This window comes from Carassius auratus, chromosome 18 (assembly GCF_003368295.1).
Source record: "Carassius auratus strain Wakin chromosome 18, ASM336829v1, whole genome shotgun sequence".
NCBI classification, from domain to species: Eukaryota; Metazoa; Chordata; class Actinopteri; order Cypriniformes; family Cyprinidae; genus Carassius; species Carassius auratus.
In genome coordinates, this window is record NC_039260.1 from 15,057,612 (window position 1) to 15,083,054 (window position 25,443).

Consider the following 25,443-nt stretch of genomic DNA (forward strand, 5'->3'; position numbering starts at 1 on the left):
TTAGCAGAACTCCATGCAGGGGTCGAGATGAAGATGCCAGTTCTCCAGGCTGTACATTTGGTATTTTCTTTTCTCTACCCCATTCAAAGCAATTCAGAGACAGATTGTAAACTCTGGAAGGACCTAGACTCAACTGTGGTCTATAAGGAGGGCCATGTTGTGCTGGCTGGGATGTTTCCCATCCACTCCAAAGGCATTGACCAGGAGATAACCTTCAGAAGTCAGCCAGACCAGAGGAAATGTAGGGGGTAAAAAAAAAAAAGATTTATTTCAGACTACAAAATAGATTATTTTTATTCTGCAGTTTATGGTGTCAAATATGAATATTTATACATATGCTTAATCCATTTTGTTTCATTTGTGTAATACATCTGTCTGATCTTACATCAAGGTTTAACATGCGAGTGTTCCGCTGGTCTCAGGCAATGATCTTCTTCATTGAGGAGATCAACAGAAATCCTACCCTTCTGCCAAACATCACACTGGGCTATCAGCTATATGACACATGTGGGCTGACTGCTCTGTCTCTGAGGACAGCATTGTCTGTAGTTTCTCAGCCTATGAAGAGGAGCAATTCAGGGCAGTGCTTCTCCCCGAGCATCCCCATCATTATTGGAGACTCTGGATCTACCCTGTCAATGGCCATTTCCAGACTACTCAACCTGTTCCGTATCCCACTGGTGAGGGCATTTCAGCTAAACAAAATTACTTGAAATAAAGGAATTGTGTATTTGTATACTCTTTGCCACCGGAAAGCTCTCTGAGTTTACTATTTTCATTCTCTTTCCACACCTCTGCTTCAGGTGAGTTATTTTGCTTCATGTTCTTGCCTGAGTGACAAGCACCAGTTCCCTTATTTCTTTCGCACAATTCCCAGTGATGTTAATCAGGCCAGTGCTCTTGCTCGTCTGGTCAAGCACTTCGGATGGACCTGGGTAGGCACAATCGGAGCTGACGATGCTTATGGGCGCACAGGCATAGATTTATTCACCACTGCAGTGATGCGTTTGGGTGTATGTGTGGCTTATCGAGTAATCATACCCAAGCTGCCAACTCATCAACAGCTGCAAGATATTGTCAGGACTATTCGAGATTCTACAGCACATGTTTTGGTGGTTTTTGCCATTGAGGAGGACATCAAACCGGTAGTGGATGAAATAGTCCGGCAGAATGTCACCGGGAAGCAGTGGGTGGCTAGTGAAGCCTGGGTGACCTCCACTCTCATCTCTACTAAAGAAAACTACCCCTCCCTTAGTGGTACCATTGGCTTTGCCATCCGCCGAGCTGAGATACCTGGCTTAAAACACTTCCTCGAAAGCATACAGCCCCTGGCTGAGCCTTACAATGCCTTTGCAAGGGAGTTATGGGAAACACAGTTCCAATGCTCAGTAAACACAAGTCTTCCCACTCCCTCCACAACTGATCCAGTGCTCTACAGCCACAGCTGTACTGGCATGGAGAGGATTCAGGACACTCACAGTATCTATAACGATGTTTCTGAGCTTAGGGTGACATATAACATGCACAAGGCAATTTACACAGTGGCACATGCATTGCATAACCTGCTTCGGTGTCAAAGAGAGAACGGGTCTGCTTTGACACAGCAGTGCTCTGCTATCCATAATCTACAACCATGGCAGGTACAGCAAGACCTTGCTTACATGTGTCAATGTAACCTTTAAAAGAAGCATTTATGTCTCAAAGTATTTTTTGATGTTTATCAATGTGTTTTGTTATTATTATTCATTTGAGTATTGTGACATTATTCTTGACACATTATGCCATGTTTGTGTGTGTGTGTGTGTGTGTGTGTGTGTGTGTGTGTGTGTGTGTGTGTGTGTGAATTAATCCTCTCCAGGTTGTTGAGGTCCTGAAGAAAGTCAACTACACAAACAAATTTGGAGATTTGATCTACTTTGATAGAAATGGAGACCCTGTTGGGTCATATGACATAGTAAACTGGCAGAGAGAGGCAGATGAGGGTCCAGTAAAATATGTTACAGTAGGTCGCTTTGACTCCTCTGTTTTGACAGCACAGCAGTTAATGCTTAACCAGGACAAAATCATCTGGCATGGGGGAGCTAACCAGGTAAAATTATGTAGTCTCATACTCAAAGTAATCACTGTATAGTTTTCTATTCTACATGTATATCACATTTTATTGATGGAATGATTTTAAATGTAACTTTTTTTCTGTCATTAACCTTTTTTTTGGGGGGGGGGGGTATCTAGTGTCTAACTAACACAATTTCACTTATTGTATATGGTGTTTGATAATAATTGTTTTCATTTTTAAATATATTATTTTAGCAGATATTTTATTAAATATATGCACATTGTATTTGATAGTAATATTTTAAATTTTATTTGGGGGGGTGGGGTTGAGGCTATCTAGTGTCTAATCACTATATATATATATATATATATATATATATATATATATATATATATATATATATATATATACATACATATGTATATAATGTCTTATATCTCTCTTACAGGTACCAGTGTCTGTGTGCTCTGCCAGCTGTCCACAGGGATACAGAAAGGTTACACGAGAGGGTCAGCCTGTGTGCTGCTATGACTGTGTGCTTTGTGCAGAGGGTAGCATCAGCAATACTACTGGTATTATACTGACTAACACACAAACTGTGACAGTTATTAGTGTCTGTTTACATCAGTTAACATTTTTAAACCATTAACCCTTGTGTGGTGTTCATATTTTTGTTACTCAGCCAGTGTTCATGGATCTGGTGGACCCAATCCATTTTTGTGTTTTTAATTCAACACAGTTAAAAAAATTGTGTGTGTGTGTGTGTGTGTGTGAGAGTGTGTGTGTGTGTGTGTTAAAATACTCAACAGATGTTTACTTCATCCTGATTACAAGCAATATAAACCGCATATATGGTTGATATTTGCCCTTTACCTTTGTTAGATCACCTTTATGAATTGCTACAGCCTTGTGTGGGAATGGCAGGGGCAGAAACACAAAACTCACACTTACACTCACACTCTCACACACTCGCACATACATGCACATAAACACATACCCATATTAATAGCAGTCCCAGACAGTATGAGGACAGAGTGAAGGTACACAGGACCTAAAATTTCCACTCTTTTATTATCCCCGGGTCCATGTTTAGTTGGGTGCACAGTGTGGTCATTGAAAATTTGTTCTGATATGTTCTTCATTGAAAATGAGCCAAGGCAAATGAGTATGAGTTTGAAAAGTGACAAAAAGTGAAAATGGGTCCCAAAGACCCGAAAACCATACAACAGTTAAATGCAAAGTACCCACCATTAAAACTCTTTCCCTTGAATGAAATTGAGGTGAATATGTCTCTATCTGTCTGTTTAGATCAAGTTGAATGCATTCTTTGCCCTGAAGACTTCTGGACGAATCAGCATCGCAACCATTGTGTTCCCAAGCAGATTGAGTTCCTGTCCTACTCTGAGCCTTTTGGCATGGCCTTAGCAGCTATAGCCATTCTGGGTGCAATTGCTGCGATGACAGTTGCTGCAATCTTCTTTCGCCATCACGACACACCCCTAGTTCGTGCTAATAACTCAGAACTGAGCTTTCTGTTGCTGATGTCTCTCACTCTTTGCTTCATATGTGCACTAACCTTCTTGGGTCAGCCATCACGTTGGGCATGCCCTCTTAGACGGACTGCTTTTGGCTTGACCTTTGCCCTCTGCCTCTCCTGTCTCCTCAGTAAGACCTTAGTGGTGCTTATGGCTTTTAAAGCTACATTGCCTGGTAATAACACAGCTCGTTGGTTTCACCCACCTCAGCAGAGACTGGGAGTGTTCTTATGTTCGTTCCTGCAGGGTGGGGTTTGTGTAGCTTGGCTTACAACAGCACCTCCATATCCAGTAAAGAACACCTGGCTGTACCGCGACCGGATCATTTTAGAATGTCACCTGGGTTCAGTCGCCCTTTTCTGTTGTGTGTTGGGTTACATTGGCTGCTTAGCTGTCTTCTGCTTCATCCTAGCTTTTTTAGCTCGTAAATTGCCTGATAATTTTAATGAAGCAAAATTCATCACATTCAGTATGCTCATATTTTGTGCTGTTTGGATCACATTTATCCCAGCTTATGTCAGTTCACCTGGAAAATTTACCGTAGCTGTGGAGATATTTGCCATTTTAGCTTCCAGTTATGGGGTACTTTTGTGTATTTTTGCACCTAAATGTTACATAATAATTTTCCTGCCTGAAAGAAATTCTAAAAAGTATCTCATGTCCCAAAAATGATTTATTATTCTCAATCATGTCTTTTAATGATTGTTTACTTTATCTCTGAACTTACTTTTGTGGATGAATAAAGTAATAATAATAAAAACTACATGTGCTGAATCTCTTTGTGAGGCCTGTGATAATAACTCCAAGTAAATTATTTTATTATGGTCAGCCACCCTTGCAATTATTTTGTTCTGCCACTAGAGGGTAGTAGTGTTTTACTAAAACTCTTTGATATGCTATCAAGAGGCAATGACACTTGCACCATACTTATTGGGGTCTGACATGTTGAGTTAAATTTAACACACCCACACACAAGAAAAAGAAGAAAAAAAACTCAGAAAATGTTCATCTTAGGGAGGGTGGACTGTGTGTATAAATCCCCTTCCACCATTTCACATAAATGAGAAACTGAAATTTTACATTTGCCCTTAGATAGTTTGATTGAAATCTATGCACAAGACATAACAAAGTCTTCATTTATTTCCAATGTTGTCTTCTTTATGAAATAATGAAATCACAGTTGCTAGACTTCATTTGATAACATAGTAGACGTATCCCTTACATCATAGTTTGTATAATAATAATGTGTCAGTAAATGTGCACATTACATGCACATGCAGAGGGTATTATAACTTAAATCTTTTAATTTTATATGCAGTTCCATTACTTACAAGGAGTAAAAAAAAATATGTTAGACTTCACGTTTAAGCATACAAATTTTGTTGACCTGATTTTCTGTCAACTTAACAACCTGTACATTTATAATGATGTACTTATTATCCCTCAAGCTGATCAACACAACATCACAGAGATGTCCTACATGATGCTGTCTCTTGCATATTCAAGCATACACAGCAGGCAGAGAACAGCATCAATTTCCACACATCTCTCATGTGCTGGAAAATTACTGTAAATAGCCTGAGGGCTATGCTCAGCCCTGTGCCGCTAATGGCTGGTAATAACTAATTTCTACTTCAGTCATACTGATCCCTGATCCACTTTGCATCATTTGTATTTTATCACTGTCATCTTTTGAAAAAAGCGAAATCATTATGCTTCTGGATTGTTAATATATTGTTTACGGCATTGGTGTTTGGAGTCTCCATATGGCTGGAAATGTGAAGCATATCTGAGTTGGCCAGTCTCTGCTAGCATTGTGTGAAAAGCTTTGCTTATGGATCCTAAAATGGTGAAAGGAATAATTCATTCATTCATTCATTCATTCATTCATTCATTCATTCACTCATTCATTCATTCATTCATTCGTTTATTCATTCGAAAGAAATTAAATAAATAAATAAATGCATACATTAATTACTCAATCTAATGTCAATTTCATATGTGTACTCTGTGTGAGGGATGCTTCTCTTTAAAATGTTTTGTTTATATGTTATGTTTTGTAGATTGTTCCTGTCACTTAGTATACCCTTAGTATAAGTACTAATATATAAGTACTCATCATAAGTTCTGATCGCAATGAAGTGAAGCATTACCAAACATTGTCTTGCTCATCATTTGAGGATTGTAAGTTTGTATTTGAGATGACATCACTGAATTCAATGATGAACTGCCTTTAACTGTCATTTTGCATTACTGACACACTGTTTCCCTAATTAATGTTGATCAGTTGCTTTGACGCAATGGATTTTGTTTAAAGCACTATATAAATAAAGGTGACTTGACTTGAATTGACTTGTATTCAAAGTTTAAATCATTTTAACACCTTGTTTCATTCCTGAATAAATCAGCATTTTTTTTAAGTGAATTGGTTACTACCTACTTACTACCTACTAAACTACCTACTAGTGCACTTAAAGGGTTAGTTCACCCAATAATCAAAATTATGTCATTAATAGCTCACCCTCATGACGTTCCAAACCCGTGAGACCTTCGTTTATCTTTGGAACACAGTTTAAGATATTTTAGATTTAGTCTGAGAGCTCTCAGTCCCTCCATTGAAACTGTGTGAAAAAAACTATGACTTTATTCATCATTGTCTTCTCTTCCGTGTCTGTTGCGAGATAATTCAAAACTCTGCAGTGTAGTGATATCCGGTTCGTGAACTAATCATCTTATGTAACCGGATCTTCTTGAACCAGTTCACCAAATCGAACTGAATCGTTTAAAAAGGTTCACGTCTCCAATAAGCATTAATCCGCTAATGACTTAAGCTGTTAACTTTTTTAATGTGGCTGACACTCCCTCTGGGTTAAAACAAACCAATATCCCAGAGTAATTCATGCACTCAAACAGTACACTGACTGAACTGCTGTGAAGAGAGAACTGAAGATGAACACCGAGCCGAGCCAGATAACGAACAAAAGAATAAATACATTTTTGTATTTCTCTAAACTAGAGATGGATCTCTTTATTCCCTCACACAAGCCATGTCAATATGGGTATATGTTGTTGTAACTAGTGTATTGTTGTTCGGTCTTGTCCATTTCTTTCATTAAGCTCACCGGCAAATATAGTTGAAGCAGTTCATTGTTGTCATTTTCCTTTTGTAAGTATTTCTCTAGATTTTATCAACGATTTATTTCTTAATTACATTCAAGCAAACAACCAAATAAAGGATTTCAAGAAAAAACAAAAACCATGGCATGTATGTGTGTGTATGTATATATATATATATATATATATATATATATATATATATATATATATATATATATATATATATATATATATATATATATACTGTATATACAAATTTAATTAAAATTTAATTTAATATTAGGGCTGTCAAATGATTAAAATTTTTAATCAAATTAATCAGAATTTTCAGTGGATTAATCATGATTAATCACTATTTGCAACTACACCTGAATCCTAACCATTTTTTTTTCTGAAATGCATACCAAAAGATAACTAACAGGACACAGATACATCATTTTCATGTATTGTTTCATCATGTGGTTCTTTTTTTCTGAATTTCAAAAGTTTAACATTTACTTAGATCAAATTTACCTGAGCACTATATCAAACCATGCCATTTAACTACAGATAGTGTAAGAGTTTTAGGTGAACCAGTGATTAAATATAGCCACATATCTATGAAATTATGCATAGAGAAATTTGAAACAATGAACTCAGAAACACAAACATGTGCCACAATCACATAAGCAGCACTCTGGGCACTCTTGTTTTTGGGAGGTGTTCATTAGCTCTGCCACAATACTTTAAGATTGATATTTTCACGTTCTGAAGGCTTCAAGTGCCAGTAAAACCAAGTAAAAATGCATATGCTTTTCCAAACAGCTGTAATTTTCGCTGCATTGCATGTAGGCGTTCTGCGCATGTGCAGTGTGAAACACAGGACGCTATAACACAGTGATCCTCAAATCTGGCTCGCGAGATCCACTTTCCTGCGAAGTTTAGCTCTAACCCTAATCAAACATGCATGAGTTTGCTAATCAGTGTCTTTAGGATCATTAGTAAATCACAGGCAGGTGTGTTTAATTGGAGTCTGAGCTAAACTCTGCAAGAAACTGGATCTCGCGAGCCAGATTTGAGGATCACTGCTATAACAGGAAGAAGAAGCTCCAGCGTTGTTTTACTTTATACTAAAACTGCTTACGTAAAGGAAATATCACCCAAAAATGAAAATTTGGAATTTGAAAATTATGGGTTGCACTTTATTTTACAGTACGTGTACTTCCATGTCCTTATAGTGTACCTACAGTGTATTTATCTAAGAAAGTTCTGGTAATACAAGGTAACTACATGGGGTAGGGTTAGGTTTAGGGGTAGGTTCAGGGTTAGTACCTAGTTATTACATAGTTATTGTAATTACTATAATAAGTCCATAGTATGTACATGAGGAACAGGACTGTAAAATAAAGTGCTACCAAATTATGTCTCCCTCAAGTTGCAAACCTATGAGATTCTTTCTTCTGTTGAGCACAAAAGAAGATATTTTGAAGAATATTGGTAACCAAACTGTTAAATGTGTAATTGTCTTTCAGGTGTACTTTTATTATTATTAATATTATTATTATTATATAGATGACATATTTTTGGCAAACCTCTTATTCAAATTTGACATTGAAGGGGTGCATACAACATATTTGCCATACATTAAATAAATGCAGAACATGTTCCCATAGAACACTATCAACATGACTATATGCATGAAAGCATCCAGAACATTTTGGGCATAAATGGGTTAACTGTGAAGCAACAACCCAGGGCAAGGGTGCAACCATGTGGACAGACTAATGAATGCAAAAAAAAAAAAAAAAAAGGTAAGATGCATGTGCGAGCTACGTGTACAGAGTCGCTGTGTTCTGTTCCGAAGGTTTTGTCCTCTATTGTTAGATCTTTGGTGGAATGAAGGACTTGGTGGACTACAAAAACTGTTCTTTGGATTGCACTTCAGTGCCATTTTGCCGGGACCATAATCACACATTACACCTGTACAAAAATGTATGGACATGAAGTGTCCATCAGTTTGTACCCTTTGAAATCACAATTTGAGAAATCAAAATGTATTTTTAAAATTGTATTTATTTCATGTTGATGCAGTACATAAATATAATAATAAAAACACATAAATATAAAGAAATTAAAAATAAATAAACACACACACACATTTAGAAGCAACCCAGAACCTAAGTCTGCGCTTGGATCATCACAAACTGATTAATACAGTTTGTTTATACATATCTATTGGTACTGCCCTTTTGAAAATGCTGTCTCATTACAGAAGCCTTTTATTTGTACACATTATCTGGCCATCATGTTCTTTTTTGTATTTTTCTCAGGTTTAAGTAGAATAATATAACATTTTGGGGTGAATATACACAGCAACAGGCCATAACTGGAAGCCAAAATGGCGAAAATCTCCACAGCTACTGTGTACTTCCCTGGGGAGCTGACGTACGCTGGCACAAATGCAATCCACACAGCACAGAAGATCAGCATGCTGAAAGTAATGAATTTAGCTTCATTGAAATTGTCTGGGAGTTTTCGGGCAAAAAAGGCCAGCAAGAAGCAGACCACTGCTAACAGACCGATGTACCCAAGTACTAGTACAAACCCCACAACAGATCCCATCGTGCACTGCAGGATCACTCGAGCACCAAGCTCACCTCCTGCACTCTCTGTGGGCAGAGGGGGAGCCAGCAGCAGCCACAATAAACATATGACAATCTGAACCAGCGTGCAAATGAAGATGCCTGCCCTCTGCTGGATGGGCCCAAAGTACTGCATCAAGTTAGATCCAGGCAGAGTGGCCCGAAAAGCCACTAAAACCACCACAGTCTTACTGAGGACACAGGCAATGCAGATCACGAAGCTGACTCCAAACAAGGTGTGACGTAGCATGCAGTTCCATGGTGCAGGGCGGCCAATAAAAACTAGTGCACACAGGAAGCAAAGGGTGAGCGATACCAATAGCAGAAAGCTCAGCTCTGAGTTGTTGGCCCGTACGAGGGGTGTGTCACGATGAAGGAAAAAAGCTCCCAGAATAGTAGTGGTCAGTGTCGCCCCTGTGACAGATAAGACTGTCAGGACAATTCCCATGGTATCTTGCAAAGACAGAAACTCCACAACCTTTGGTATGCACCTTGTTCTTGAAAGCATCCAGAACATTTTGGGCATAAATGGGTTAACTGTGAAGCAACAACCCAGGGCAAGGGTGCAACCATGTGGACAGACTAATGAATGCAAAAAAAAAAAAAAAAAAGGTAAGATGCATGTGCGAGCTACGTGTACAGAGTCGCTGTGTTCTGTTCCGAAGGTTTTGTCCTCTATTGTTAGATCTTTGGTGGAATGAAGGACTTGGTGGACTACAAAAACTGTTCTTTGGATTGCACTTCAGTGCCATTTTGCCGGGACCATAATCACACATTACACCTGTACAAAAATGTATGGACATGAAGTGTCCATCAGTTTGTACCCTTTGAAATCACAATTTGAGAAATCAAAATGTATTTTTAAAATTGTATTTATTTCATGTTGATGCAGTACATAAATATAATAATAAAAAACACATAAATATAAAGAAATTAAAAATAAATAAACACACACACACATTTAGAAGCAACCCAGAACCTAAGTCTGCGCTTGGATCATCACAAACTGATTAATACAGTTTGTTTATACATATCTATTGGTACTGCCCTTTTGAAAATGCTGTCTCATTACAGAAGCCTTTTATTTGTACACATTATCTGGCCATCATGTTCTTTTTTGTATTTTTCTCAGGTTTAAGTAGAATAATATAACATTTTGGGGTGAATATACACAGCAACAGGCCATAACTGGAAGCCAAAATGGCGAAAATCTCCACAGCTACTGTGTACTTCCCTGGGGAGCTGACGTACGCTGGCACAAATGCAATCCACACAGCACAGAAGATCAGCATGCTGAAAGTAATGAATTTAGCTTCATTGAAATTGTCTGGGAGTTTTCGGGCAAAAAAGGCCAGCAAGAAGCAGACCACTGCTAACAGACCGATGTACCCAAGTACTAGTACAAACCCCACAACAGATCCCATCGTGCACTGCAGGATCACTCGAGCACCAAGCTCACCTCCTGCACTCTCTGTGGGCAGAGGGGGAGCCAGCAGCAGCCACAATAAACATATGACAATCTGAACCAGCGTGCAAATGAAGATGCCTGCCCTCTGCTGGATGGGCCCAAAGTACTGCATCAAGTTAGATCCAGGCAGAGTGGCCCGAAAAGCCACTAAAACCACCACAGTCTTACTGAGGACACAGGCAATGCAGATCACGAAGCTGACTCCAAACAAGGTGTGACGTAGCATGCAGTTCCATGGTGCAGGGCGGCCAATAAAAACTAGTGCACACAGGAAGCAAAGGGTGAGCGATACCAATAGCAGAAAGCTCAGCTCTGAGTTGTTGGCCCGTACGAGGGGTGTGTCACGATGAAGGAAAAAAGCTCCCAGAATAGTAGTGGTCAGTGTCGCCCCTGTGACAGATAAGACTGTCAGGACAATTCCCATGGTATCTTGCAAAGACAGAAACTCCACAACCTTTGGTATGCACCTTGTTCTTTCAGTGTTTGACCAGAACCTCTCAGGACATCTCATGCACTCTGTAGAGTCTAAAGAATGGTATGGCTCATAGTTAAGGTTGTTTTTACATTGTGTAGATCTTGTAATGTTACTTGCACCTCTTGTGTAATGTCTGTGGTAAGGTTAAAAAGTTAATACCTGTCATGTTACTGACTTCCCCTGCTGCACAAGGGAGACAGTCAAAACAGCAGACAGGTTTTCCTTTTTGTGCAGCCTTTCTAGTGCCTGGAAGACAGCTTGCACTGCACACAGATACAGGAACCTAAATATTACAAGAAGAAATTCCATCAGACTCAGAGAAATCTTCTAACAACCTTGTTTTCAGCACAAGCACTTACATAAATGTATTTCTCTTTTTCTTTCATAAAAACACTCTCATGCACACATTCATAGTTATTCCTATGTCACATTTCATCCCTATGAGCAGGGTCTGTCCATTAAAAGATTGGATCTGCACCATTGTATTTGAGATGTTAGATAATGGATGCATTCACTTGCACACTTACTCATACCTTTTGAATGCACTTGATAACAAACATTTACACACAAACTCATACATTCATATTTGCATGTGCTGTACAGAAAAAAAGAAAAAAGAAAAGAAAAATGTAAATCCAATGCAAGTAACACCACAAACAGACATACAAGATAAAATTGTTTCTCGCCTACTGATTTATTTCTCAGTAATACAATAATAATAATAATAATATAAAATATAAAAGTAAAACAATAATAGAATATGTGTAGCTTATATATCTATAACTAGCTAACTACTGTAGCTCTCTGAGGAAACAGCTATTTTGCTTGTTTTTTGAACAGGAGAACTGATTTGTAACAGTAAGTGAGGCGTCTGGTGTAATTTGCTTCCAGTTATTATTATTTATTTTTTAGCATATTATTTTAATTTATTTCTGTAAACATGAACATGCTGGTTAGGAATGCAAATAAGTTTACTTTTTACTGCACTTTGTACTTTTATCCATATAAACTGTAGGTATTTCATTTTTGACTGCTGTATTTCAAGTTGAACTGTTAAAATAAAGCATTAGAATTCTCTGGACTCTTACCTGGTCCACCCAGCCCCCTCCCCAGACCACTTTCTCAAGGTTGATGTACAGCTCCTGGCCTTGTCCTTTGGCTGCATCAAATTGCCCTACCTGGATGAAACTGACTGCTCCACTTTCCTCGACATGCCAGTTTATAATGTCATAAGAGGCAGATGGTTCGCCATTATCTTCAAAATAAACCAACTCACCCACTGGTGTTGTGAAGTTTACTGCATTTAAGTAATGCAGAAGCTGTAAAAGGAAAACATAGGATCACACACACACACACACACACACACACACATATATATATATATATATATATAATTTGTATTTATTTATTTATTTTTCCAAGACAGAGGAGGTCTGTACCTGCCTGGGCTTTATTTGAATCACATCAGGACATTCTCCATTTTCAAATGGCCCTCTACCAGGCTGACAGGTCATCATGTTGTGAATAGCATTGGCAATAGCATACACAGCCTTATACACATTGTAAGTGACTCTCAGCTGTGAAACATCTGTGTAGACGCTGCCATATTTCTCCACATTCTCTGTGCCTGTGCACTTTGGAATTTTAGATGAAGGCTGCCAGTCCTGTGCCAGTGAGCACCCAAAAATTTCTTCCCAAACATCTTTAACAAATGGTTCATTTGGCTGCTTCACAGGGTTCAGCTGGGCAAGAAAAGCACCAAGACCCTGAATATCAGCCCGACGCAGTGCACAGCCAATGGTACCAGCTAGGAGAGAACTGCTTGCTGGGTCAAAGAACAGAATAGAGGTGCTCCAGGCCTCTGTGGCTATCCATTGCCTGTCGGTAACATTCTGCACCACCACTTCTTTGAACAGGACTTCTATGTCAGGGGCAATGGCAAATGTTACCACAACACGAGCTGTGGAACTCTGGATCCTCTCCACAATCCGCCTGATCCTGCTTTGTGAGTGTGATTTTGGAATGAATTCCAGGTAGTCCAAACAGACCCCTGTATTTTCCAGTTCTTTCAAAAGGATCTGCACGCCACTTTTACCATATTCATCATCCCCTGCAACCACCCCCACCCAGGTCCATCCCACCAGGCGCAGCAGACGGGCCATAGCCTTGGCCTGGAAAGCATCACTGGGAACAGTGCGCAGGAAAGTGTGAAATCTGTGACTGTCACTGAGACAAGCACAGGACGCAAAATAACTCACCTGTAGAGATACAACACAGATCAAAAATAGATTTCCCAAAATTTCACTGTAAAAAAAAAAAAAAAAAAAAAAAAAAAAAAAATTATATATATATATATATATATATATATATATATAATAAATCATGATGTTTCTGTAGTTATGATGTTTAAAAATAGTTTATGCTTAGAAATGTTATGTTTGTTACAATTATTTGTTTATTTACTTACAAATATAAACGTATTACTTACTACAAATAGTTTTCAATAAATATGGGTAAAATTAACTGTTGCTTGTCAAAGTCAGAGGTGGATGAAGTACACAAATCAAATAGAGGAGTAAAAGTACAGATGCTCTAAAAAATATTACTCCTTTAAGTCTTAAGCAACCCTTTTCTATTGTACTTTGACAAAAATAAAAATTCAGGACAGTAATGTAATGTATGGGGACATAGAAAATGTACTTGCAAATATAAAGTGAATACTATGAAAGCGTTCATATATGTTGATGGAATATTTTGATATTTTATCTTATAATCTTTGCACACTTTTACAATAACAAGTTACAATAAATAATTTTTATATGTAAAATAAATAATAAATAAATAAATAAATAAAATAATAATAATAATAATAATAATAATAATAATAATAATAATAATAATAATAATAATAATAATAATAAATAAATACATAAACTACCATGGGGACATCAAACACTCCCAGTGTGTCAGCCACCACTATTGAGGCAGATGAACGAGCGTCACCGACAATGACAGGCACCATTGGTGTTCTGCTGCACTCTGCTCCCAACACTCTCTCCTCCTGCCCTGTAACCAGAGCTAAAGCAGCACTCAGTGTTGTGCCCTCAGCTAGGCAGGTGTCAGCTACCAGGTACCCCAGAGTAATGTTTGGAAGCAGTACAGGGTCCCGATTAATCTCCTCCAATGTAAAGATCATAGTTCTGAGCCAGCGGTATGAACGAAGATCAACACTGAAAGACAATGTAAAAATGTAAAGATTGTTAATTTTAGAAATAACTGAATGACTACATAGTAGGAAAACAAATATTATTTGTATGTGATAATCCCAATATGTTGACAAAAATACAAGATTTTATTATTTCAGGATGAATAGAAAGTCAGGGTAAGGCTGTACTGAATAAGAGTTAACAAAAACCCTCCAGAGAGACCATTTTGGCATTTTGAACCTAAACAGTTTTTTGCCTTTTAGTTAATTTTACAGAGACTACACTCACCCCTGGCAGCGAGAAAGATGCTGTAATTGAGTAAAAGCATGATAAGGCTCTGGTGCTTCAACATGAACTGGAAACAGACCACCAATTATCACATCTCCCTCTTTATAGATACTTTCTGAAATCAATCTGCCCTGCAGACTGCAGGAGAGACATGCACCAAAAACACTGACCATCTCTACAATAAATCCAACCACCCACAACCACATAATCAAGCCCATCAGTTTAAAAACAGTGAAAGAAAGAGAGAAAGCAGGAAAATGAATGTATACTGAGTGCTGTGATTGTAGACTCACACTTTCTCAGCAAAGAAAGAAGGGTTGGATGATAACTACCCTTTTGTAGACTATAATTTGCCTGGGGCAAAAGTGCATGCAAGAAGAAAACAAGTGAGTGGGGGATAACTGTAGAAAGCTCTGGTGGATAGCACAAAAACAAAGAAAAACTACTTTAATATGATTTTGTCATATTATACAGCTGCAAGCACAGATAAAAAAATAAAAATAAATAAAACTCAGCATGCATCACACCTACTGTATAAAAATAAATTGAAATATTATTACTTATTTTTCAAGTAAGGGCAGGTCCAACACAAGGTGAAGTGCTCCTAGTCACTTGCCACACAATGGCTAAGTTTATGTGCACAATGTTTGGTTCAGTCGGGCTGAATACATTCTGATTGATGAATATTATTTTAGTGTTTACATGAACGCTAAATAAAGTGATCAGGTTGAGTGCACGTTCATATGTCACAAGCTTCAAATCAGATTTTTTTTTTACGTGCACACTGTACAAATAAAGTCAAGTCAAGTCACCTTTATTTATATAGAGCTTTAAACAAAATACATTGCATCAAAGCAACTGAACAACATTCATTAGGAAAACAGTGTGTCAATAATGCAAAATGACAGTTAAAGGCAGTTCATCATTGAATTCAGTGATGTCATTTCAGTTCAGTTTAAATAGTGTCTGTGCAATCATTTGCCATCAAGTCAACGATATTCCTGTAAATGAAGTGACCCCAACTAAGCAAGCCAGAGGCGACAGAGGCAAGGAACCAAAACTCCATCAGTGACAGAATGGAGAAAAAACCTTGGGAGTAACCCGGCTCAGTTGGGGGGCCAGTCCTCTTCTGACCAGACGAAACCAGCAGTTCAATTCCTGGCTGCAGCAAGTCAGATTGTGCAGAAGAGTCATTTGTTTCCTGTGGTCTTGTCCCGGTGGTCGTCTGAGACCAGGTCTTTAGAGATGATCTGTATCTGGGGCTCTAGTTGTCCTGGTCTCCGCTGTCTTTCAGGGCTATAGAGGTCCTTTCTAGGTGCTGATCCACCATCTGGTCTGGATACGTACTGGATCAGGGTGACTGCAGTAACCCTCTGATCTGGATACAGGTTCTGGATCTGGTGGCTACAGTGACCTCGGAATAAGAGAGAAACAGACTAATATTAGCATAGATGCCATTCTTCTAATGATGTACAGTAGCAAGTACATCGGGTGTTATTGGAATTAGGGTGTTAGTAAGAATTATTTTGCTGCATTTTGGACTAACTGTAGTTTATTTACTAAGCATGCAGAACAACCACCCAATAAAGCATTACAATAATATAACCTTGAGGTCATAAATGCATGGATTAACATTTCTGCATTTTACATTGAGAGCATAGGCCATAATTTGGATATATTTTTGAGATGCAGTTTTACAAATGCTAGAAACGTGGCTTTCTAAGGAAAGATTGCTATCCTAACTGATGACGAAGAATTGACAGAGCAGCCATCAAGTCTTAGACATTGTTCTAGGTTGTTACATGCAGAGTTTGTAGGTCCTATAATTAACACCTCTGTTTTTTTCTGAATTTAGCAGTAAGAAATTACTCATCATCCAGTTTTTTATATCGATTTTATGCATTCCATTCGTTTTTCAAATTGTTGTGTTTCACCCGGCCGCAAAGAAATATAGAGCTGAGTATCATCAGCATAACAATGAAAGCTAACACCATGTTTCTTGATAATATCTCCCAAGGGTAACATGTAAAGAGTGAAGAGTAGCGGCCCTAGTACTGAGCCTTGAGGTACTCCATACTGCACTTTTTATCGATATGATACCTCTTCATTCACTGCTACGAATAAAGAATTCCCTTTCAAGGGAACTTTGAACTGCGTCCTCTAGGGGCCGCTATGGGGAACACCTCGTCGTGACCCATGTCTGAAGCATACATTGAAAAAACACCAACAAGTTGGCTGGCAACAGCCCCTGACATAGGCATGACTATGGATAAATATGCGTCAGGAGAACACGTCATTCTGTTCTGTTTGAAGCGTGCATCTAAAAGAACTGTTAAGAGTGATCTTTCTTTGTCTATCATGGCTACTACTAGCAAGCGTTCAGACAGTGTGTTCATCTGAGTCTGCATTATTTTACACCCGAAGACACACACAATCTTTGCGTCATTTGTTTGGGTGAAGAGCACACACGCGATGTGTTTGAGAAGACAATCTGCATGCACTGTGAGTGTTTTTTTTTTTTCAATGAAAAAGCTCCGCTCTCGTTCGTCTCTCTTTCCGAGGAAAAAAGGGGAGCCATCTTTTTCCCATGGTTCAGGACCCACCGCTGCTGAGGCACGGAGGAGAATGAGCTCATGGAAATCACAGCGACGGGCACAGAAGGCTAGTGTCGTGACACTATATGTGTAGTCACGCTCCACCCCACCTGCGGGAAGGGGTAAATGGAATTGTGGGTCACAAGGAGGTAGGCAAGACCTAATGCTGTGTTCACAGAAAACACGAATAGAGCGTCTGGCTTGAATGATTTCAATGTTAAGTCAATGTAAAGACACGTTTCCACGCGTCTGGAGGCCTTGTGGCGCGAATGAGGCATTTGCACGTGGACGTGCACTTGGTAGATGCAAATTCGCCTCATTCGTGTGTCTAGTTCGCGTGAATGACGTGAATTGAGCGTCTGGTGCGTTACGCACGAATGGTGCTTTTGTTTATTTATGTGTTTAATGTGAATTCACGTCTGCCGTCCGAGTTAAAAATGTTTAAATTTGGTATCAATTCGCGCCGCGTTAACCAGTCAGGAGCCTCCTCAGGAGTCACTCATTCAACATGGAGGAACGACTGATGTTGTCAGTGAGCAGTCAACTGGAGCTTTATGACACAAGTATCACACACAAGTTCATATTTCAGGAATTAAAAGGACCTCGCTTGGAAGAGTGTGCTGTAAATACACATTTACCTTTTGAGTCATGTTCACGTTTATCGACCTGCGCCCTTCCTGATGTTTTTTAACTATTTCCCCCCTAATATAGCCTACAGCTACTTTTCGCTAACAAGTTAATGTGTTTATTCAGAGGACATGCGCAGGAAAAAGTGGAAAAGCCCTGAATGCTCGATCAACATCAGCAATCTTGCAAACAGACAACCGCCTAGCACTTGCCCCTCCCACAAGAAGAGGATTTCGCCTCAGACGTGCATCAATTCGCTCATGTGCACGGAAGTCATCTTGTATATGCTGCCTCAGGTGATGCTCCCCTCACCAGAGGCTTCTAAATTTGAGCTTGCCTCTCCTGTGCAGTTCGGCACCTCTGCGATGCTTAGGAACCTTTATGTACAAACGCTAAACTATGTGTACTTTCTGAAAACCACATGGTGGTGAGTTTACACGTTGAACACTTTGCGCACTTTCTAAAATCCACATAAGTGTTAAGTGTGCACGCAAGACACTGCACACTTTTGGAAATCCTGTACGGTCAGGATTCTCTCTAAAATCCTATATGGTTAGGGCTTCGCACGGTTGCTTCTTCATCTCGGGCATCACTCCACCTATGTATCATCGGATACCTAATTAAACAGGGTGTTGCTACTAGGGATCTGTTGAGACAGCTCCTTCAGCAAGCTTATGCAAGAGCAAGTGGTAGGCAATAGGCTAATGACAATGCTCCTGAATTTTTGAGTTACCCCTACCGGAGGTAGAACTAAACACAACAATGTTTTTCCTCATCTCTAAGGTCTCCCATATATGAAATGGATTCTTGGCTAAAAATATTTTAATGCTAAGATTGTTAAATTAACTGATATTGTTATACACCCCAAAACCAATAAAGGACTAAAATATACAGGTAGCCTATCCATATGGGAGGTAAGGCATATAAACTAATGCAGATCAATCACACAAGCTCTGAGAGCTTTGAAACTTGACGTGTTTGTAGTCAGGAAGTTGATTCAACTACTAGAAAAGACTGGATGTAAATATATTTATGTATGGAATAAATAGAGACATGTAAACACATGCCTAAAATAAGCGGACATGCTCAAATTTAATATATACGGTATGCAGAATGTTTTCATTTACTTTGTGCTTGCTTTGCCGGGGATTATTATAGAAACACATATGATGGCTTGTTGGAAAGTTGGGGTTGTGCTGAATCCAGCAATGCCAAATATGTAAATATAGCATGACAAATAGGAGTGTTCTGTCGCTCAATGTATGAGGTGTCCAAAATGAATGAAAATGGAACACTGACATAATTTAGTCTAAAGCCCATTATCAGTGGTCAGAAGAATGTTGACAAATTCAAATATAAGATACATCTAATAATGAAATATTTCATATGGCACCTTTTTAATAAAACTATAACTTAACTTCACACAATACAAATTAAATTTCTCTTAAATAAAACAAATGGCAATCTAACTAAACAAACAAACACTCTTTGGGGTAATGAGCCCTGTCTTCTCAGGCTGTTTAGTTTGTTTTCTAGCAGCAACCATTTGGAACATGAACTGCTTTTGGTCACCATTCGAGAAGGGTCTGGCTGCAGACTTGCACTTGCACTCTCAGACTTGCAATCCCAGACACTTGCACTTCCGCTAGTGACATCAAATGCAGTCTTTATTTTTTTATTTTGTTGAATTTTTTTATTACTTTTTGTTTGAATCTCTCAACATTTTACAACAGTAGCCAGGTCGCGAAGACAAGAAAAAAGAAACTAAATTACAATGTCACTTACGCTTGCAATCTACACAAATCATGCATGTTGCCAATGGAGACAAAACGCTGTGGTGGTGATTAAATGATTAAAACTAAATTAGTAGGCCTACTACTATAATGTACAGGGTCCTGCAAGAAAAAGACAAGACCGGCAAATCCATGGCCACAGAACAGCAGAATATCAACGCAATGCACAAAGTCTTCCATTAAGCGTTTTCCTACTGTAGAAAAAACAAACACTTAATATGGCATAATGTATTAAGGTACATTAAGTTCAATTAAAAGACCAAATATGACATATAGTTATTATTTAAAGTACTACAAGGTAAGCAGATGGCTATGAACACAATGCGCAAACTTTGTCCTCCCATGCAACAAAACGCTTAAAGGGATAGTTCACCCAAAAATCATAATTATGTTATTAACAACTCAGCCTCATGTTGTTCCAAACCAGTAAGACCTCCATTTATCTTCAGAACACAGTTTAATATATTTTAGATTTAGTCTGAGAGCTCTCAGTCCCTCCATTGAAGCTGTGTGTACGGTATACTGTCCATGTCCAGAAAGGTAAGAAAAACATCATCAAAGTAGTCCATGTGACATCAGAGGGTAAGTTAGAATTTTTTGAAGCATCGAAAATACATTTTGGTCCATAAATAGCAAAAATTATGACTTTATTCATCATTGTCTTCTCTTCCGTGCCTGTTGTGAGAGAGTTCAAAACAAAGCAGCTTGACATATCCGGTTCGTGAACGAATCATTCGATGTAAGCAGATCTTTTTGAACCAGTTCACCAAATTGAACTGAATCATTTTAAACTGTTCGAGTATCCAATACGCATTAATCCACAAATGACTTAAGCTGTTAACTTTATTAATGTGGCTGACACTCCCTCTGAGCTCAAACAAACCAATATCACGGAGTAATTCATTTACTCAAACAGTACACTGACTGAACTGCTGTGATGAGAGAACTGAAGATGAACACCGAGCCGGGCCAGATAACGAACAACAGACTGACTCGTTCACGAGTCAAGAACCGTTTCTGTCAGAGGCGTCCGATTCGAGAACCGAGGAGCTGATGATACTGCGCATGTGTGATTCAGCGTGAAGCAGACTGACACACAGAGCGTCTGAACCGAACTGATTATTTTGGTGATTGATTCTGAACTGATTCTGTGCTAATGTTATGAGCCCGGGTAAACCGAAGGCTTTGCAATCATCGCCAATGATGTCATTGCGTCGAGTGCAAAAGAACCGGTGAACCGTTTTCTTCAACCGGTTTATTGAATCTAACTGTCCGAAAGAACTACTGGTGATCCGAAAACCGATGCAACCGGTTCTTGACTCGTGAACGAGTCATTAACTGGCTCCGCTCGGTGTTCATCTCTCTCTTCACATCACTTCAGTCAGTGTACTGTTTAAGTACATGAATTACTCCGGGATATTGGTTTGTTTGAGCTCAGAGGGAGTGTCAGCCACATTAAAAAAGTTAACCGCTCAAGTCATTTGTGGATTAAAACAATTCAGTTCGATTTGGAGAACTGGTTAAAAAAGATCTGGTTACATCGAATGATTAGTTCATGAACCAGATATCACAAACTGCTTTGATTTGAACTCTCTCACAACAGACACGGAATAGAAGATAATGCTGAATAAAGTCGTAGTTTTTGCAATTTCTGGACCAAAATGTATTTTTGATGCTTCAAAATATTCTAACTGACCCTCTGATGTCACATGGACTACTTTGATGATGTTTTTCTTACCTTTCTGGACATGGACAGTATACCATACACACAGCTTCAGTGGAGGGACTAAGAGCTCTCAGACTAAATCTAAAATATCTTAAACTGTGTTCTGAAGATAAATTGAGATCTTACTGTTTTGGAACGATATGAGGGTGAGTTATTAATAACATAATTATGATTTTTGGGTGAACTATGCCTTTAATGTGGCCTAATAACAGACTAAGATGATAAAGACAATTCAGTAGGCCTAGCCTATATGTCTTTCGTTGTTGACTCAATGTATACAGACCAGAAAATATGTACGTGCATTATGAAATGCATTAAGTGATTTTAAAAGGATCAACTCCGTACAGGCAAGCATACAGATACAGTGATATAAACGAGTTGTAGACAGTTTATTCTATATGGAAAAATGCTTAACGTGAAACGTGCATGTTGTGTTTATTCTGGGCTCATGTGCTTGCCTGTACCTATTAGTTATGTATTTTAATAAAATTTATCATCTTAGTCCATTATTCCACATTTTGCGGTATATGAGGAAAATACTATATACATATTCATTATATTAATGAACTGTATATTTAATTTGATAATTTAATAGCATCTTAATATATTAAGCCATGTTAAGTGTTTTTTTTTCTACACTTAGCGAGAGACTTTGCGCAAATGTTCATATTCTGCTGTTCTGGCCACAGATTTGCCGGTCTTGTCTTTTTCTTGCAGGACCCTGTACATTATAGTTCTAAATTAGTTTTAATCATTTAATCACCACCACAGCATCTTGTCTCCATTGGCAACATTCACGATTTGTGTCGATTGCAAGTGACGTCACAGGTAGCAGAGAGTGCAAGTAGCGATTGCAAGTGACATTGTTATTTAGTTTCTTTTTTCTTGTCTTCGCCACATGGCTACTGTTATAAGATGTTGGGAAATTAAAACAAAAAGTAATAAAAAATTAGACAAAATAAAAAATAAAGACTGCAAGTGATGTCACTAGCAGAAGTGCAAGTGTCTGAGAGTGCAAGTCTGAGAATGCAAGTCTGAGAGAGCAAGTGCAAGCCTGCAGCCAGACCCTCTTGGACCATTCTGGGGTCAACCCCCCCTGATGTTACAACTGCAACACACCACTGTCACTCATCCACATTGTCATCATTGACAAAGTGGGTCATATATGGACAGTCTGGGAAAGGGCAAGAGCAAAACTCTGTGCAGGTCAAGCCCACTGAAAGAATCTGACATTTGGTGGCATTGTTGCAGTTTCCGTCTTTACAGTAGAGGTGGGTGAGGTCTCTAACTCCTTTAGGTGCTGGTGCCTTCTGGAACATCACAGATTTAATGCACCCATCTTCTCTGAGCCTCCATCCTCTAAGAAAACTGGGTTCCAGAGAAGAGGTTTGGCCAGGTAGCTGTGACGCCACACTGCTGTTTGGTACATGGCTCTCAGCACATGTTGCTGGAAAGCCATCTTCTGTTGGAGGTAGATTTGCTGCTGACAAATCTGTGGTAGATGCTAGTGTGTACCTCAGCTCATCCAGGTTTGTGCAAGGATGCCCATCTTGGTGCCTCTTCTTTGTCTTTCAAGATCTTTGATTGAGTGTTAGTGGACATATCTATCAGACACTATAACGACACAGCTGTTACCTTCCTTCCCCATTAAAGTTGCGATCCTTTTCAAGACGCACTCACCCAGGTCATTTTTTTGAACGTTTGAAAAGCTGAATCATTGAGACTTTGAAGAAGATCCAAGAAGATCAATGATACTGTAACAGCAAAGAGTTTTACATAGTAATTAACTCAAATGATATATAGGGAATTTGAATAATTAATCAGGAATATGATTAATATATATCTCAGATGGCAGTTACATTTAATTTTATTGATTATGAAAAATAGCTCAATTGTCTATACCAATAACTTAATTACAGGGCACTGTAACTTACTCATTAATATGTCAATATTCCATTCTTCATATCAATTAGTGTGATATCTCTTACTTTAAATTACTGCAAATCAAACAGTGGTTTGTCCAGCAAACCAGATTGACCTATCAATTTTCAATAAAGTTATCACTCCTTATAATTCAAGGAAAAATATTCTCTGGCCATGAAAACATTATCCTATCCTTATGATAAATTTAGTTTCTAAATTTAAAGCTTGTAGCTAAAGATCAGACCTTTCAGTGACTCGTAATGTGAGTGGGGTGGAGTCCAAGCCAATCATGTTATATATGGGTTTTTCATAATTCGACTAGTGATACATCAAACTACAAATCACACAGAGTAAATATGCGTACGACAATACAGACAGTAACCTTTATACAAGACATAACGGAATCCAAATAAAAGAGAGAGAGAGAGAGAGAGAGAGAGAGAGAAAGAGAGCGAGCGAGAGAGAGAGAAAATGGAGAAAGCGAGAGAGATCACAGAATGAGCTCAGGTATGAAAATCAGTCAGTAACCTTTTTGGAAGCCAACAACAATCAGATCATAGCAACACTTTAAAGCAGCATTTAAATCTCCATAGAAAAGTGATACTTGCTGCGCTGGATCTTGGCGTGAGCGTGGAGCCACGTGGTCCTTTGTTCTGTCTTCGCGCGGTATTTGAAAGGTTCAACAAACAATGTTCCAGAATTCGTCTTCCTTGTGTGGAAAGGCGAATAGTTGAATAAACTTAGTAAAGAAAAGAAAACAAAACAACGAAAACGAAAGCTTCCGAAGGAGCCGTGATAATGGCTTCCCCCTCTCAGTCCCTGTGCCACGGGTGGCGGTGTCATGCTGGTCGTAGGTCAGCGTAGCTGAGCGCACAGGAGTGTTGACGAGCCATCTGTTACCCACAATCTCTGCTTGCGTTTCTGTGACTTGTGTACGAGACTTGGCTTCGGCAGGGCAGCGCGTATCGCTGACCCAGGGTTGCAGCTCGCAGATTCCCTCAGAGTTGTGTCTGAGGAAGGGTTTGCTAAGGCAGAGATAATGAATGTCTTTGGACAAAGTACACATGTGCATGTTTGGGGCCAGGTACAGCTGTGTGTTGCTGTCGTGGTAGGCCACCACATTTGGAATGTGTGTTTTGGTGTGGGTGTTGCTTTTCCACATCCTGACACTGACAATGTCTTTAGGTCTGTAGACCGCTGATGGGTTGGTTCAGGAGCACGTTCACTTCTCTCTGTTTGGGATTGACGTGCCGTAGGGAGGCGCTATCCAGAGAGTTGGCCAGGTGTATTTGTAGCAGGTCAGCTGGCATGGTGATGGCATAAGACAGCACAGTTGACACAAGGCTTAAGGGTATCATGTATGGTGGGGTTTTACTCGTGGTTAGGCTGTCATTGGAGGAGCTAACCTCCCACAGCATGTCTGTTGTTAATGCTGTAAACAGCTGAGTCTGGGTAAAGTTCTTCTGGAAGACAGTAAACAGAGGTTTCAAGGAGTTTACGGTCTGGTTCGCTGCATTGACACTGGACATAACAATGTTAAACATTATGGCGGCAGCAGAGGCTCTGAGCAAAGCTCCCGGGAACTGTTTGGAGCGGTGTTGGTGTCCACTTAACTCCATTTGTGTAACAGTCAATTTCTCATGTTGGCTGAACATGTGTTTGACATCGGTCTCAGTGTGAGTGAGGGAGTCCTCTCTCCATCGGATCCCCGTACAGCTGTACAGCTGTTCGGTTACAGTGCTGGGGTAGTGTGCCCTGTCGTCGGTGATCAGGAGTCTCAGCGGTTTTCTCGGTGGCAGCTGTCTTCTCTTTGGCTGACAGCATGGCACGGCAAACCACAGCAGCATCCTGGTACAGATAATAGGGAGAGAGAGAGAGAAAGGGGAGAAAGAAACAAACGAGGGCTGTCTTTGGTTGGACAGGGCAGCCTCTTTGCTTAGTGGGCGGCGACTGGGTTTAGCTCGCCCTCGCCCATGTTTTGCCACATCTTGCTGCTGGCATGACGCTTGCCTCA

General features: G+C 39.3%; 2 protein-coding genes across 2 annotated transcripts; one reads left to right on the top strand and one right to left on the bottom strand.

The window, feature by feature from the left end:
• Window positions 1-144: 144 nt before the first annotated feature.
• olfcw1 (olfactory receptor C family, w1) lies at window positions 145-4,263 on the top strand. Its single transcript, XM_026288229.1, has 6 exons — window positions 145-248; window positions 392-680; window positions 804-1,640; window positions 1,859-2,089; window positions 2,505-2,628; window positions 3,365-4,263. The coding sequence occupies exons 1-6, from the start codon at window positions 172-174 to the stop codon at window positions 4,261-4,263; spliced, it is 2,457 nt and encodes an 818-aa protein (XP_026144014.1). The 5' UTR covers window positions 145-171.
• A 6,117-nt stretch (window positions 4,264-10,380) lies between these two features.
• On the bottom strand, window positions 10,381-14,972 carry LOC113118822 (extracellular calcium-sensing receptor-like). Its single transcript, XM_026288230.1, has 6 exons — window positions 14,767-14,972; window positions 14,211-14,502; window positions 12,712-13,530; window positions 12,361-12,591; window positions 11,432-11,555; window positions 10,381-11,322 (listed from the first exon to the last, which is right to left on the bottom strand). Exons 1-6 carry the CDS (start codon window positions 14,970-14,972, stop codon window positions 10,424-10,426), a joined length of 2,571 nt encoding a protein of 856 aa, XP_026144015.1. The 3' UTR covers window positions 10,381-10,423.
• Between the last annotated feature and the right edge of the window lie 10,471 nt (window positions 14,973-25,443).

Coding starts and splice junctions, on each gene's coding strand:
- LOC113118822 (XM_026288230.1), bottom strand. CDS start 14,972: ATGTGGTTGTGGGTGGTTGGATTTATTGTAGAGATGGTCAGTGTTTTT. Junction 13,531..14,210: donor GAGTGTTTGATGTCCCCATG/GTAGTTTATGTA, acceptor GTATCTCTACAG/GTGAGTTATTTTGCGTCCTG. Junction 12,592..12,711: donor TTCAAATAAAGCCCAGGCAG/GTACAGACCTCC, acceptor TTCCTTTTACAG/CTTCTGCATTACTTAAATGC.
- olfcw1 (XM_026288229.1), top strand. CDS start 172: ATGTTTCCCATCCACTCCAAAGGCATTGACCAGGAGATAACCTTCAGA. Junction 249..391: donor GACCAGAGGAAATGTAGGGG/GTAAAAAAAAAA, acceptor TCTTACATCAAG/GTTTAACATGCGAGTGTTCC. Junction 681..803: donor ACCTGTTCCGTATCCCACTG/GTGAGGGCATTT, acceptor CCTCTGCTTCAG/GTGAGTTATTTTGCTTCATG.